Consider the following 17,152-nt stretch of genomic DNA (forward strand, 5'->3'; position numbering starts at 1 on the left):
AAAATATCTGGAAGGATATTCACCAAAATATTAACCAGTCACATCTGGAAAGATGGACTAGTGGGGAGACAAATAGGCACTCTTACTATATACTTCTGTAATTTGAAACAAGATGTTATAAATGAATATACTTATTGACATGGAAAGATACTGGTAAGTGAAATACATAGTTTACAAAATAATACGATACCTTTTTATAAAGAAATTCATATATGCCTAGAAAATAATCTAAACTCTGGAAGGAGATAAACGCAAGAGTCAACAGTAATTACCTCTAGGTGGTAAGATTGTGGATGTTTTCAAATGTTCTTCTTTTAGCTTACCTGTATGTTTAAATTTTGCTACAACAAACATAAATTTCCTTTAAATAAGAAAATACAAACACACACACATTATTTTAAAGAATAAAGTGAGAATGTATGTGTAGCTGCAGAGCAAACCATCCTCATTCAGGCTTTTCCACTCGGCACCAAGAAGCACAAGTATCTTCCTTCACTGGCTGGCCTCTTCCCCCATCATGTTCACATGCTGGAACATCAATCTGTCTTAAATGCTACTCTCAACATGTTGCTCTCCTGGTCAGTTATCCTCATGGGGCTCTTGCTTTCTAAGGTATCAAAGATAAACTGCTTCGCCTGGCTTTCAAGGTCTCACGGACCTATGCAAACTGATTTGCTGATACAGCCCCCAAAGCACTCTCTTCTCTAATCACATTGGCCCCCTCAATGTCATGAACTTGCCATGATCATTCCCACCTCCACTTCCTTGCTCATGTCATTCAACTTACCTAAAGTGCCCTTCTTTTTCTATTCCTTAAACAAATGCCATCCTTCTTCAAGGCCATGCCATGTCCTACATCCAGCCCCACCTCCTCAACAAAGTCTTCTCTGACCACTCTAGCCTACACTGTCATAATTACGTCACATGGTCTAGCATGTCAGAACAATGCTACCACATCCTGAGCTCCTTTAACATGTTAGAATTCAACAATGCATGTTTGGAAAGAGAGAGAAGGGGAGAGGGGGGAGGGCAGAAGGGAGAGAGGGAAGGAGGGATAGGTTTATGCAGTACAGATAGTGCCATCAATGGAGACCACTGATGTGTCCCTCTCGAGGCAATGAGTGTGATTCTGTGTGATTCTATTCACACATTTGGAAATAGAAAATCTTAGAAATAGAACAGAAATATCTATTTTCATACAACATGGCTCTCAAATGCAAGCCAACAACTTCATACCACGGGCAACTGACTTAACAGTGATGTTTCTTCTCTGAAAGAAAACTGACCACGTTCATCTCCAACAAGACATGGACCATGGACATGCATGCTGCATACAGAGGGTGACTTAAGGGATTTTTCACTCAACTCACTGACTTAAGCATCAAACCCCTTGTATTATTGAGGAATTACAAATTTTTAAGGGCATTTATAGTTATTATGGTTTTTTTTTAAAAGATTCTATATTTTAGAGACATGTATTGAAATACTGACAGACAAATGATATGTCTAAGATTCACTTCAAAATAACCCAGCAGCCTATTAAGAGGGGGAAGTTGATAGGGATACCAAGGAAACAGGAGTGAACACATGTTGATGACTGTTGCGTGTGGGTGTTGCGTACACAAGGGTTCATTGTGCTAACCTCTCTACATTTGCATATTTTTGAAGTTTTCCATTTAAAAAAGTTTAAAATTTGTTGTCTCCTCAAGCCGGTGGTAAGTTCCTTGAAAGTAGGCCCTCAATTTGCCTTATCGTACTTGTGTTTCTTTCAAAGTACCAACAATTATAAGATATTATAGGTACTTCTTGATGAGGCAGAAGTGGGGCCCCAGGTAGGATGGCGTACAGAGACAAAGGCATACCTCTTGATGCTGCATATCCCGTTCAGCGTTTGCTCTCATGTGCCTTATTTCTTCCTTCATGTCTTCCAGTTCCTTTTGTACAAGCTCACATTTTTGGTCGACACTGAGGCCCACCATACGTTCTATACCTACGCGGGATTTCGATCTACGCCTGCCTCGTAACTGTAATGCAAGAAAAACAAAGCCATTGTCAAGTAGGAATCAGTAATAAAGCAGCCCAAGGTGGGCCTCAAAATGAGCACTCAGACCTGCTAGAAATTACTCGGAATGACAGCCAGGAGAGCAAACTCAATGTGAAAGGATTCTGGATATTAGGCCTGAGGTGATGTTTATTTCACAAGTCAACCTAAGCCCCTGTGCTAAATACCTCAAAGGCCTGTGCTTGAGGATGAACTGAAAATAAATAAGGGAAAGTGTCTTGCGGGTGGAAAGACCTTGAACCTGCTGTACAACAGCATTCAAGTGAATGTCAGGGAAAGCCGGGAGCTCAGTGCTTCCTAAACTGAACACAGAAGAGAAATTGCATCTGGGAGCACAACGTTCAGCAAGAAACAAACGTACAAAAATTTTAGATTTCCCATGCGTTTAAGCCAAAGGTCACAAGCAGGTGGCCCAAGGGATGTGTGGGCCTGAAGATGGGATTGTTTGGCCCTAAAAGATAGACCTATACACAGTTTTAAATTTAAAAAATTAATTATCTACATTTGAAAATCAGGAGATTCCACCAAAATAATCCAGATTTCCAGCTTCCCTTGGAAAATCAGCTGCTCTGGCAACACCAGGCCACCTGGCTGGCCCTTTTATTTTTTTACTTTTTGCTGGGGAATATTTGCCCTAAGCTAACATCTGTTGCCAATCTTCCTCCGTGTATAGTTGTAAGGTCTTCCTGTTCTTCTGTGCGAGCCACCGCCACAGCATGGCTACTGACAGACGAGCAGTGTGTTTCCGTGTCAAACCAAACTTGGGCAGCCAAAGCAGGGCGCACTAAACTTGAACCGCTAGGCCATTAGGGCTGGCTCCGGGCTGGCCCTTGTAGATGAGGGAGGAACTCTCCAGTGCTCACACCAGGCCCACTTCACTCCTTTATGTGGCTGGCTGGGCCTCATAAACTTTTGAGTCCCCCAATTTAAGAAATTATGAATTGAAATAATTCATTTCAAACAAACTAAGATATTCTGAGAGTCGCTCCACTATTAATTAAACCCAATTCCCTTTATACTTATTTGAAGGAGAAACCTTGGAGGGGAAGAAAGAATCAAAAGTAGAACAGGCACACCACAGGCAGATACACAAATACGACATCTAAAGGGATAAACAGAATAAAAGAATTCTTAGATTTCCATTGCATACCTGTGCAAAATCTACTCCTGCTATTTTAATTTCTGATAATCGTGGAGGTCGCTGATCCCTGGTCTCCAGTTTATTGTAATATTTCTCAAACATCTCTGTCTCAGTTTTGAGAGCAGCGTTTCCATAGCTGCAAGACAGAGGGTACCTGAGTAAATTCTACTAATAGGAGTTTAAATCCCAAATAACTAATACTTAACACTTACTAGCTATGCATGACCTTCTGCAAGATACTTAACCAGTTGGTACCTCAGTTTCCTCATCTGTAAAATGGGAATAATAACAGCACCTATCTTTTAGAGTTGCAATAAGGAATGCAAAGCCTTTAGGACAGTGCCTAGCACACAGTAAGTGCTCTTTAAGTATTTAATATTTTATTTAATACACCTAATCAACCACAAAATTCAGAGCACTGGGATTATATTGAAAATTGCTGCTGAGATGAAGCTACAAGTTTCATCTTCAAGTATCTTCTGACCCATTTGTGAAACTCCTTCTAAATTACTACATTCTTGAAATTACACACATCCACAATCTTTAGTTGTTTCCTTTGGCTTATGTTTCTCAAATTCGTTTATTTCCAGCACCTAGTAAACGAAGTATCCACTAGAAGTTTATTATAAAGGGTGAAAAAGCTTTGCACAGACAGTTTTTAAACAACTAGAGATGACAAACATAGTTTATCCTGTATACGCCAAGATTATGCCCTTTTTAACTTCTTAACTTCATATATATAACATACATGTTACATATGTGTGTACAATACATGGATATGTATGTGTGCATATATATATATATAAAAGAGAGAACAGCTTTGATATTTTCATATATTATTGAGCTAATTCCTGTTTGGTTGAATTTTAAGATCAGTGGAAAAGGCTCAACGGAGAACCCAATAAACCAAAGCGTCTTTCTTTTTCAGCATCTGTCATGTTTCCAGGGTAGGACGTGGAGTGGCACCTGAGTCTGAATCCCAGCACTACCACTGACCTTACGAAAGTGACTTCACCTCTGTGTCTCTGCTGCCTCATCCACTTCCCGGGGTTACTGTTCCATTATATAAGGTCATGTATGCAAAATACTTGGCACATAATAAGCAGTCAAAAAATTGTAGCTATTAGTAATACTCAGTTCTAACCTAAACTATTTATAGATATGTAGAAGTGATGTCTATTCAGCTGCCCAAGCCAAGATATTGTGTGTGTGACCAATAAGTGGTACAATTACCTCAACTACATCATGGAATCTTAAGGGTTTTTTGTTTTTTTGTGAGGAAGATCAGCCCTGAGCTAACATCTGCCAATCCTCCTCTTTTTGCTGAAGAAGACTGGCCCTGGGCTAACATCCGTGCCCGTCTTCCTCCACTTTATATGGGACGCCGCCACAGCATGGCTTGACAAGTGCTGCATTGGTGTGTGTCCCGGATCCGAACCTGCCAACCCTGGGCCGCCTCAGTGCAGTGCGCGCACTTATAACCACGTGTGCCACCGGACCGGCCCCTACATCATGGAATCATGATATCCAATTTACTTGCTATAGTAGATATAAAACAGACTGCTAAAAATACAGACTACTGGGCCAGTCATTCTTTGCTGTCCATCTCCATGCTTACAGTCTAGTTCAGGCGTTAAGTTGCCTCATACTAAAAGCATCTCAGTAGCTTTCTATCCTGCTGCCACATTAATTTTATCATAGAATCTTAACATTGGAAAGGGCCTTAGAGGTGACCTGGTCCAACCTGCTGCCACACAATAGAGCAGCTAAGCACTCAGTCTGGCACCAGACAGACCCGCCCGGCTGAAGCTCAGGCTTCACCAATTACCCTCCGGGCTGCGCCCCGCCGGCCCCGCCCCCTCGCCCCTCCACCCTGTTCTGGCTCCATCAACGGCTTGTTAGCTCAATGGCGGTGGACACACTGCGGGAAAGAGCAAAGGCAAGTTGCTTCCCCACTTCGAGGGCCTCAGTTTCCTCAATGCTGAAGGCAGACTTGGATGGCCTCCACGCTGGACCAAGGTCCGAGCCCACACGGTGAGGAGCGGCGGCCCCCAGCGGCCGGCCGGCCGGTACCTGAGCTCTTCCACCAGCCCGCACAGCTGGATAACAGGCAGCTCGCTCTCCTCCTCGACCTGCAACTCGGGCACAGGGGTCTCAGAGGTATCCCCCGTCATCATCCTGCGGAAGCGGCCTTCGCCAATGCCGAGTGTAGCCAAGAGCGCCGGGTACCAGCAGCCGCGCGTCACTCGGGCCGCTACCTGGTGCGTTGCCGGGGCGACAGGACGCGTGCGTGGAGGGGCGTGGCTTCGGGAGGCCCCGCCCAGCGCTGCCCCGCCCATCTCCGCGCGGACCCGAGCGAGGGTGCTGGTCTCGTCCAGAACCTCACCGCTGGGTGGGCAAACTTCTCTGAGGAAGGGTGGGTGCTGGGTGTAGTTAGAAAGCAGGTTGTGATAAACTGCTTGGAGTGAGGGTCAGCCACCTTCCCTCCGTCTCCCGGCCCCCAAGGAACATGCGTTAGCATCAACGAATAGTCGCTAAACTCCAAAGAAGGACTTTTGTTTGCTGCTTAGGGGGCACAAGTTTGAAGCCAGAGTGGAATTACTGGAGATGGTAGCAGAGAGCCCGAGCCTTGCCACCACCTTCTTCTCTCTGCTGGTGGGCATCCTGGGGCTCCAGAAGCAACACAGACCACATTCAGAAATATTTAATATGCTCATATACCAGGTGATAAAAATGGATGGCGGCTCCAAGAGGGCCCACAGCAAGAAAGGGCTCTGCAGCAGGTCCAGGCTATGGTGCAAACAGCCCTGTCAATTGGGCTATGTGATACAGCAGACCCTATGGTCTTGGAGGTATCAGTGGTGGAAAAAGATGCAGCGTGGAGCTTAGAGCAAGATCCAATGAGAGAATCACAATGCAGGACTGGGATTTTGGAACAAGACTGTGCAATCCACAGCAGGAAATTTCATGCCTTTCGAGAAACAGCTCCTGGCCTGTTATTAGACCCTGGTAGAGACAGAACTCTTGACCATGCATCCAGGCCTAACCATTGTGAGCTAGGTTCTGTTGAACCCACCAAATCATGAAGTTGGACAGGCCCAGCTTCAGTTCATTGTAAAATGGAATTGGTTCAACCAATGGAATTGGCTGCATGAGGAGGTAGCCCAGAACAACATGTCATCCACCACACTTGCACCAGTACCCCTCCTCAGCTCACACTTACAACCGTATTAGCGGAGGGGGCAGGATCATGACCAGCTGAAAGAGGAGGAAAAAACTGCAGCTTGGTTTAGAGATGGGCTGGCCTGAAATGTGGGTACAAGCCAAAATGGATGGTGGCTACATTACAACCGCATTCACAGGAGGCACCGAAAGACAATAGGGAGGGAAAATCTTCTTAGTGGGCAGAGCTATGAGTGGTGCACCTGGTCATCTATTTTATGTGGAAGGAGAAGTGACCTCAGGTGAAAAGTGGCCACAGGGAACTCATCGAATGGGCAACTTTGGCTCAAGGACTCCGGACTCCCCATCGGCCTGGCTGAAATCTTGTTAGAATGGTGCTATAGTCTAAGAAATTTCCTCCCCAGTCTTCCCTCCTTTCTTTCCCGAGTATAAGACCAGCATCGTGGTCTGAAGGCTCTCCCTGTCTACTGCTGCTTCATCTCCTTTGTCATTCACAGGCATTTTCCCCATTAAATAAATCTTTTCATGTCTAATTCCATCCTAGCTTGGAAGACCCAAACTAACACAAATAATAAATTTCAGTCTTAAAGATATTATTCAAATTTAGTAACATATTACATGTATTAACTAAAATTTGCACTTACAAAACACAAATATTATACTTTGCTGTTTGTACTATTTCACTGCTTTACATTTTTTTAATTGTGATAAAAACACATAACAAATTTACCATCTTAACCATTTCTAAGTGTACAGTTCAGTAGTGTTAAGTATATTCACATTGTTGTGCAACCAATCTCCAGAACTTTTTCATGTTGCAAAACTGAAACTCTTTCCCCAGTAAACAATAATTCTCCATTCCACCTTTCCTGCCAGCCTCTGCTATCATTTCACTTTCTGTCTCTACGTATTTGACTGCTCTAAATTCCTCATATAAATGGAATCATACAGTATTTGTCTTTTTGTGACTGGCTTTTTCACTTAGCGCAATGTTCTCAGGTTCGTCCATATGTAGCATGTGTCAGAATTCCCTTCCTTTTGAAGGCTGAGCAATATTCCATTGTATGTATATACCACATTTTGCTTATCCATTCATCTGTCAATGGACACTTGGGTTGCTTCATCAGTGCTTTAAATTTTAAACACAAATAAAAATTCCAGAACTTATCAAGTAGTGCACTGTTCAATATTTAAATATGTGCAGTTTGCTGTATGTCAATTATACCTTAATAAAGCTATAAAACAAACAAGCAAACATGCTCTCTTCTCTACCCCAGCCTTGTAGATCAGAGCAGCTACTCAGCATCTGCACTTGGATGTGTAGGGGGCACATCAAATTTAACATATCCCCTCTAGACTCATTTTTCTCCTCCCTTTAAATCTGCTCTTTACCCTTTCTTCCCCATCTCAGTAACTGGCAACTCCATCCTCCCACGGACTCGGGCCAAAAAACTTGGGAGTAATCCTCAACTCCCCTCTTTTTCTCACCTCCACATCTGATCTGTCAGCAGATCCCACTGGCTCTACCTTCAGAATAAATCCAGAACGTGACTTCTCATTGCTGTGATCACCCTGGTCCCAGCTACCATCATCTATTTCCTGAATTATTATAGTTGACTCCTCACTGTGTGATTTGTTACATGTCAATTATACCCCCAATAAAACCTGGGGGAGTGTGGGGAGAAAACACTGCCAGCTCGCCAAATTTCCACCCTCTTTTGTACTTCACCTCCTTCAATTCTTTGCTTAAATTAGTATCTTTGCAACGGGGCTTCCTTAATCACCCTAGATAAATTTGAGCCCCCTTCCTAACCACTACGCACCCCAGCCTTGGTATTCCCTATGCTTTATTTTTTCTCATAATGCTTATCATAAATAAAATATAATATATTTTAATTATTCATTTATTTATCTTTCTTTCCTCCCCAGCCCCACTCCACCCCCTGCAACTAAAATGTAAGCTCCATGAGGGCAGGAACATCATTTTGCACACAACTTCATCCCCAGCACCTAAAACAGCATCTGGCATATAGTAAATGCTCCATAAATAATTGTTGAATAAATGAAAGAATGTGAAGGCAGAATTACGAGGGGTTTAAGAGCTCGGGTTCTGGGGTCAAACAGACTCAGGTTAGAATCTGGGCACAGCCACTCTTTTGTTGTATGAGTGATTCTGGGCAAGTCCCTTGTCACCTCTCTCCCAAGGTTTCTTCCTCCAGAAAAAGGAGGATAAACAGGATAAATACCTATCTCATGGGTGGCTGGGAAGATTCACTAAGGAAGAGAGGAGGTGCAGAAGAGAGGTGAGAGGAGATGTTGTTCTTGGTCTAGTTCTGACACTGCATTGCCACTGTCTTCCCTCCACACCCACGTGGGAGGGGACAGGAAACCTGGGGACCAGGCGGGAGGCCATTGAGCTGGCAGCTGAGAGTTCTCAGACTCTGGAGAGGAAGGCCAAGTCAGCTGGGCAAGCCCCCCTCTTCCGGGCTTAAATCAGACGTTGGATACTCCCCTGAGGTGGGCTGGGAAGGAAGGAAAGATGGAGACTGCTGCAGACAACCTTCCAAGCATTGCCTCTTTTATCTCTTCCTACTCGTAATCCAGAATCCCGCTTTGCCTGGTAGATGGCAGCAGGATCCTCTCCCCAGGATGGGCAGGTGCAGGTGGTCTCACCAGAGCACAGCCAGCGTGGGTCGTCTGACTGCCAGGTTCACCGGCTCCTCTTGCACACCCCCGGCCCTGCCTCCAACATCTATGCTCTTTAAAAAGCCAATTAAATCACATAAACTCCGCTTTCATCACCCCTCTCGTGAGCACCGGTTATCTGGACAGCTCGTTTTCAGAGAACATAAATTATGAGATTCCATTATCTTTCAAGGCTATCTCCTCCTTCCTGCCTCCTACTCAGTCCTGGCAATTTGGCAAGCAAAGTTGGTTGGTTTTGCAACAAGCACCGAGAACACAAAGGGCAGAGTCAATATGTTCAGGCTTCCCGCTGATGGCAGAAGAGTTCACACGAAAATAGTCCATCATCAGATCAACTCCTCTCCTGTGCTGCTTGCTGATTCTCCCTCTGCCCCCTTCACATCACCACCCCTCCATCCTTGTGCTAATGGCACTCCTACCCCCACAATCCCATCCCTCTCTCCTCTATGAAGGCAGGTTCCTGCGGACTCCGTTTCCCAGGCTCCCTTGCTGGCTGACTTCCTGCTGGTTTCAGCCAATAAGAGGCGCCCATAGGAGGGCTGGAAGAGAGAGTGTCCAGGGTATTTCTTCCCTGCTCCTTCCCTGCTTTGGCGCTACGATTCTGGTGGGGCATAACACCTCTGTGACCACACCACCTGTCTGGCATCCCCTCACTCACCTTGCCAGCCCTCCCTGGACACTGGTTTCACCATCCCTCCCCTTCCCCTTCATACCTAGAATGCTGCTGGTCCCTGGATGTCTCACCCTCCTTGTTGGTTCCCTTAGCTCTACTCATGGGAGTGTAAATAGCCCCTTCACTAAGGTCTGTTCAGTTGAACTGAGTAGAGTTCTGTGTCCTGCAGGACCCTGACTAATAAACACATTTGGAATCCACCTACCTGAGTTCATCTCAGCTCCAAAAACGATCTGCCCACTAGACAGAAAGGTTTGCTGTGCAGATATCCCCGAGAGAGAGAACTATTGAATATAAAGTTGCTCTAAACTGTAGACCCTCAGCTCCTTTTCTTAGAGTCGGGCTTTGTTAGTGAGATAGGACCAGGCGTCTAAAAGAAGTGGAGAAGGGGCCACCTTGGAGGTGAGGGAATTAGGAGCAGAGGGTTTTCATGGCCCAGGGTTCTAGCTCTGGCTTGGCTACTGGCTGCTTAACTTGGATTCAAGTCATTCAATGTTTTTGTCCTTCAATTTCCACCTCTGTAAAATGAGGATGACACATTTTAAGTGACCATCCTATGCATCTTACAAGCTTACTATCAGTCTTAAATGGGATGGAGTAAGAGAAAGCAGTAGTTTGGAAAGTATGACGCCAAGGTGGGCACCCCAGCACCTCCTCCATCTGGAAGGAGCCACTGCCCCAGTTTGGCAGCAGTTCATTGTAGATTATTAGGTGAAAAACTGACTCAGCTTCCAAGCTTTAAATAACAATAATGATCATTGCCATTGTTATTTCCTAATATATTTATTACCAATTAGGTAATATTATTGCTTAATAAAAACACTTAAAACAATTATTGTTTCAGTTACTGTTTATTGACTGCTAGCTATGTGCCAGACACTGCTGAGCACGTTCTGTACATTATTTTATTGCATCAGCGTGATGATTCTGTCAGATACAGGTTCCCTCTTAACACCCATTTTACTCATGAGGAGACTGAGGTTCAGAGAAGTGTAGCAACTTTCCCAAGGTCACGTAGCTATTCTGAGTGGGGCTGAAACTTAAACCCAGGTTCACCCCACTCTGCTCTGTCCTCTCATCATATCTGCTCAGTTCGAGCGGTGGTCCTCGGGGGGGTTGGGGGGTGGGTACTATTTTGCATCCCCTCCCCCCACCCCCGGGGACATTTGGCAATGTCTGGAGACATTTTTGTTTGTTATAACTGAGGGGGTGCTGTTGGCTTCTAGAGGGTAGAAGCCAGAGATGGTGCTTATGTTCGTTTCCCAGAGCTACCATAACAAATGACCACAAATGGAGTGGCTTAAAACAACAGAAATTTATTGTCTCACAATTTCGGAGGCTAGAAGTCCAAAAACAATCTATTGGCAAGTCCACACTCCCTCTGAAGGCTCCAGGGAAGAATCCTTCCTAGCTTCTGGTGGCTCCCTGCGATCCTTGGCTTTCCCTGCCTTGCAGCTCTGTCACTCCAATCTCTTCCTCCATCTTCACGTGAATGTGTCTCTATGTGTCCTCTCCTCCTTGTATAAGGACACCAGTCATTGGACTCAGGGCCAGCCCTAAATCCAAGATGACTTCATCGCAAGATCCTTAACTAATTACATCTGCAAAGATCCTTATTTCAAACAATGTCACATTCTGAGGTTCCAGGAGGACATGAATTTTGGGGGACACTATTCAACCCACTACACGTTAAACACCCTTCAATGCACGGGGCAATCCCCCACAACAAAGAATTATATCAAAATATCATAGTGCTGAGGTTAAGAAACTCTGCTTTAGGGAGAGGCATTTCTTCTCTGGGAAGCAAGGAGAATGTGCCTCTGCCAGTCCAGACAGCTACAAACAGAAAGGGTCTCAGCGCGGCTTAGAGTCCAGACACCACCCTCTCCCTCCACTCTTCCAGGCCCACTTCTCCTGACAGCTTCCAGTATCTCCATGTGGATGCTGCCCGCTGCTTGGCATTTCCGTAGCACTATGCATTTTGACTTAAGGGTGATACAGTCAGATCCACCCAAAGTGTTAAGCTTCTTCAATAAATAAGAAGTGGCTAGCCTCTTCTTCCCCAGAAAGGAAGATGCTTAAAAATCAGATCAAAGAACTTGGGCTCATGGGCCAGTGACTATTTGCACCTTATGGGAAAGGGACCAGCCCCATGAGGTGGACTGTCATCTGATGGCTGCCAGAGCATTTTCCTTCATTCTTTTAACAAATATTTGTTGAGCACCTGCTGTGTGCTTGGCCCTGGGGATGCAGCCGTGAGCAGCAAGGCCTGTGTGCCTACCTGCATGGAGCTTCCAGTCTGATGTAAACAATTATAATCCAGTGGGTAAGTGCTAGATAGTGAAGTACAAGGTGCCCAGATTTCAAGGGGTCAGGGAAGGCTTCCTGGAGCAAATGAGGTCTAAGATGAGATTAGAAGACTGAGTAGGATTCAAATCCAGGGGAGTCAGACTCATTAGTCCAGGCTCAACCACAACCTGAGCCCTCAAGCAAAGACCAAGGGAGGAGTCATACTGGGAGAGGAGAGAGCTTGTGCAAAGGCCCAGCGGGGAGAGCAAGTACATTTGGGGAACTGAAGGAAGGTCAGTCTATGCTTCACCCCTTTAAAAGAAACAAGCAGAGAAGGTCATTACTGATGTCCAGCTTCTGGGTTTCCCCCCTGTCCTCCGGGGGCCCCCTTTGACCTCTCTTTCTCACGTGATTCGTTTGGATGCTTTCTCTTCGCATCCATGTTCAACTCAACTCCTTTCTTCTCAGTTTCAGGAACCTCCGTCTAGGTCTGATCCCCAGGTCAGGACAAAAGCCTTTGATCTCATCCAGAAGCAAAGGGGGACATCAGACATGACCAGATGTCTTTGATGTCTCATAAAATATCTAGAAATTGCTTTGTCCCAGCTAGGGTGAGGAAGAGGCAGAAAGCCCTGGGAAAGCATCAGAGCTGAGGTCCGTTCCCTGACAAGATAACCCCCACTTTGAAAATCAGAATCAGAAGCATGTAGCTAAGGGCCAGGAGACATAGTCAGCATTACTTGTGTCTCCTGCTCCCTCTGGATCATCGAGGAACAAAGAGGTTAAGAGCCAGGGCTCTGGAGCCAGAGACCTGGCTTCAAATCCTGCCCCAGCCACTTACTAGTCATGTGACTTGGAGCAAGTCACCTCATTCCTTGTAACCATAGCGCTGCCCCCTAGAGGTGTGTGTGTCTGCACGTGTGCAACCAAGGGGGCCATGAGACCCTCCCTAAGAGCTCAGCAAAGGGCATGGCACCCAAAAAGGACTCAGACCTTGGGGCCTGTTTCTTTCTCATCTTTGGCCATGAACCCAGGCCCAGCCTCCACCTTCCTCCAGTTCCCAGAGAAGCTCTCTGGGCTGAGATGGGGCAAGCAGGAAGTAGGAAAAGAAAATAGTCCCTCCACGAGGGTATTCACTTTTTTTAAAGTAAACTTTATTAAAGAATAACATAGAAAATAATGTGCACAAATCATAAATGTACAGCTTGACAAAATTTCAAAAGCTGAACACAGTTGTGTAACCAGCACATGGTTGAAGAAACAGAACATCACCAACACCCCAGAAGCCCCCCAAATATTCCTTCACTGTCACCATCACCTCCAAAGGTAACCACTACCCTGGCTTCTGAAGCAGACATTGGTGCCGCCTGTTTTTCTGTTTATACAAATGGAATAATTCAGCACATATTGCTTTGTGTCTGGCTTCTTTCACTCCCCATCACATTGACGAGAGTCATCCACATTGATGCGGGTAATCATAGATCACTCATTACCATGCTGTGCAGTCTTCCATTGTGTTTATCCATCCCACTGTTGATGAGCTTTGGGGACATTTCCAGTAAGAGGCTATTGTAATAAGCACTGCTATGAACATTCTAGTAATGTCTTCTGGTGAACATATGTAGACATTTCTGTTAAGTATAAACTTAGGTGTACACTTGCTAGGTCATAGTATGTTCAACTTTAGTGAATACTGCCAAACAGTTTTCCGGAGTGATTATACTAGGTGTTTACTTCTCAAAACAATCCGCGACACGGGGCACCGTGCCCTCCTTCCCCAATAGTCAATCATTTGTTCACAGACATTTATGAAGCCCAGGTCTGTGCCAGGCTCTGAATGAGCTATTGGAATGCCAAGGTGGAAAGGTCATGGGATAGTCCTGGCCCTGGTGCCCTGAGATCTAATCCTTCCCCTTCCCTTTCTATGTGTGGGGGTGGGGGTGGGAGGTTGGGGCTGTGATAAGCTCTTCCGGCTATGTTTCCCAGGCTCCTGGGTAAGCTGGAGGGCACTGGCTGGAGCCCAGTGGGCAGGAGAAAGGAAGAAGCTTGTGTGTGTGTGTGTGTGTGTGTATGTGTGTTGGGGATGGGGGAGGTTTCCTTCTCTCTCTGCCTTGGGCAACACCTCTGGTTGTAGCTGCATCGCTTCCATGGCTCCAGCTCCCACGGGATAGGCCTGTGTGGTTCCAGCTTCCACAGGTGACCCCGGCTCCTGGGCTCCAGTGACATCACCTCTCCCTTGCCCCTTCAGCTAAGGGTGGCAATGGCTCCCCACTCTGGGTGGCTGTTTGGCTTCCCCACTCTTCCGCCATGTGAGTGTCCGATTCCCTGCAACCATGCCCTCTTTTGGTGCTTAGAATGGTTTCTCTTTTCCCGGTCGGGCCCTGACTGATCCTGGCAGGGACCTCCAGGGCCAGTGGGGAGATCTCCAGGCAAAAGGACAAGTCTCATTCACCAAGACTATTGCGCTGATGGTGACAGATGAGACATTTTGGGGGCAGGGGCAGTTGGACGTGCTCTAGGTTGCCTGGGGAGTCACCAGGAGGACTGCTGCCAAACAGGGGCAGTTGCTCCTCCCAGACCAAGGAGCAACGTTGGGAGGCCCACCTCAGCATCCTGCCAGATGAGGCCCCTCCCTCCAAGGCATCCCTCTGTCTGGTTCTATAGACCAGAGATCTGCAGGCCGGTCCTCAGCGTGAGTTACCTGCAGTGGCTGTTTATCTTTGTGGGGAGCAGCCCCTGGAGTGGAGAAGGGCATCTTAGATCTCACGGTGTTCCTGGTGTCTTATACACAGTAGGTAATAATAATAATGTGCACATGAACATTTGCTATGTGCAGGCACAGTTCTGAGCACTTGACATGTCTTAACTCAGTAAGCATGTGTTATTACGATCCCATTCTTTGGATGAGGAAACTGAGGCATAGGAAGCTGAAGTGACTGGTACTCAACTAACGCTTGTTGACGACGATAGCTGCAATAACTAGTGTAGCAGAGTGCTTAAAAACACTGGCTTTGAAATTCAAAAGACAACAGTTTGAATCTGGATTCTGCCCCTTACTATTGTGTGACCTTCCTCAGTTTCCTTCTCTGTAAAATGAAGATAATGATGCCCACCTAGCCAGGTTCCTGAGAGGATTAAATAATGGATGAGCATCAATGTAGTAGAGCTTGCAAAATTTAAATATATATATATATACACACATATACATATATATAATATATAATGCAAAATTGTACTTTACTATGTGTATGCCACGCTTGTTTTCAATCATGCACTTATTTAGTTATGATTAGTAATAGCCAGAAAACAAGCTATAACCTTCAGATTTAACAAACCAACAATTAACTTATTTTATCTGATAAAATAGTATGTGTGATGAATTAACCTATGTTATTCCAAGCCCTAGTCTCAGATCATAAGTTACTCTTTTGGGGATCACATTAATAATCCCAATCTATAAGGTATATTTTTAATACTGCACTGTTTTTAACTTTTTATTTTGAAATAAGTTCAGTTGCAAAATATAATAAAAAATTGCAATACACCCTTTAACCAGATTTTCCTCATTCCTCAAATGTTAACATTTTACTATGTGTGCTTTCTCATTCTCTCTGTGTCTCTCTCTCTGTGTCTCTCTATCTCTCTATATATATATAACAAAATAGATATTCATCTGTATTTCCATTACCCAAATGTTTCTTTTTTCTGAAACATTTGAGAGTACTGGCTGCAGACCTGATATGCTCCTTTATCCCTGAATATTTCAGTGTGTATTTCCTAAAAGCAAGAATGTTTTCTTATAAGATTATAAAAATCAAGACATTAACATTGATTTAATATTTTTATCTAATATGGAGATCATATTTTAATTTTGTCAATTGTCCCACTAATGTCTTTTATGGTAAAATAAATACATGCATTTTTCTGGTCAAGAATTGCACTTAGTAATTATGTGTCTTTAGTTTCCTTTGATCTAAAACAGTTCCTTAGTCTTCCTTTGTCTTTCATGACCTTGACATTTGTGAAGAGTAAAGGCTGGTTATTTTGAACAGTGCCCCTGACTGTGGGCTTGTCTGGTGTTTCCTCATGATTAGATTCAGTTTCTGCATCTTGGGCAGGAATATCACAGAAGTCACGTGTCATTCTCAGTGCTACACGTCAGGAGGTATTTGATATCGTGTGATTCTAACTTTGATCACTTGGTTAAGTGGTGCCTGCTAGATTTCTCTGCTGTAAAGTTACTTTTTTTCTCTTTGGCCTTTATAAGTATCTTGTGGAGAGATACTTTGTGTAAATATACTGTTTCTCTTCCTACTTTCCACCCACCAGTTTTAGCATTCATTGGTGATTCTTGTCTGAATAAATTGTTACTATGACAGGCGCCACATGGTGATTTTTCTAATTCCATCATTCCTTTTACATTTATTGGTTGGGATTTTACTTTATTTATATCAGTTTGGACTCGTGGATTCTTATTTTATTCCATGAATTATAATCCTTTACTATCATTATTTAATTTGATGTTCAAATTATCCCAAATTTGGCCAGTAGGAGCCTCTTCAAGCTGGCTCCTACATCCTTTTGACATGTCCCCACAATGTTTTGTGTGCTTGCTTACTTTCTAGCCAATTAGATATTCATCTGTATTTCCCTTATCCAAATCTGGAATCAGCCATCTCTCCAAACAGCCCTGGTTTCTTTTAGTAGAGAATTTATACTTCAACTTTTAAAAAGGAGAAAGCAGAAGAAGAAGGAAGAGGAGGAGGAAGAGGAGAAATGCCAAAAGTGCAGGGTGGGGGTGGGGGTACAAATATTATAGTATGTGTTTTAAGTGTTTACATTTAAAAAGTCAATGATTTTAAGACAAAAAACATGATTCAAATATAATTGTGTTCCCCATAAGATAGTTACACCAAAAGTTTACATTTGAGGTTCTTCTTGAATGTGGGTCCAAATTATCCCTCTGCCTCTACAGCGCACTCCATAATGGCCCTGAACTAGAAATGCTGAAATGGCCAGGGGAGGGAATTCCCCAGTGTGATGGTGAATTTCAAGGAGCTCAGCTCTGGCTTCTCTGAACCCTGACCTCGACCTCCAT

At 44.6% G+C, this 17,152-nt stretch overlaps 1 protein-coding gene across 1 annotated transcript in view; it reads right to left on the minus strand.

Moving 5' to 3' along the window:
* CFAP263 (cilia and flagella associated protein 263) overlaps window positions 1–5,382 on the minus strand; it is a 32,165-nt gene extending 26,783 nt beyond the window's left edge. Inside the window, exons 1-3 of the mRNA XM_004431662.3 lie at window positions 5,277–5,382; window positions 3,213–3,339; window positions 1,863–2,024 (exon numbers count right to left, since the gene is read on the minus strand). Of these exons, the coding sequence (XP_004431719.1) occupies window positions 1,863–2,024; window positions 3,213–3,339; window positions 5,277–5,380 (393 nt within the window). The 5' untranslated portion in view covers window positions 5,381–5,382. The remainder of the gene's footprint in view (window positions 1–1,862; window positions 2,025–3,212; window positions 3,340–5,276) is intronic.
* Window positions 5,383–17,152: the final 11,770 nt, after the last annotated feature.

This window comes from Ceratotherium simum, chromosome 30 (assembly GCF_057802395.1).
Source record: "Ceratotherium simum simum isolate JZ-2026a chromosome 30, ASM5780239v1, whole genome shotgun sequence".
Taxonomy (NCBI): domain Eukaryota; kingdom Metazoa; phylum Chordata; class Mammalia; order Perissodactyla; family Rhinocerotidae; genus Ceratotherium; species Ceratotherium simum.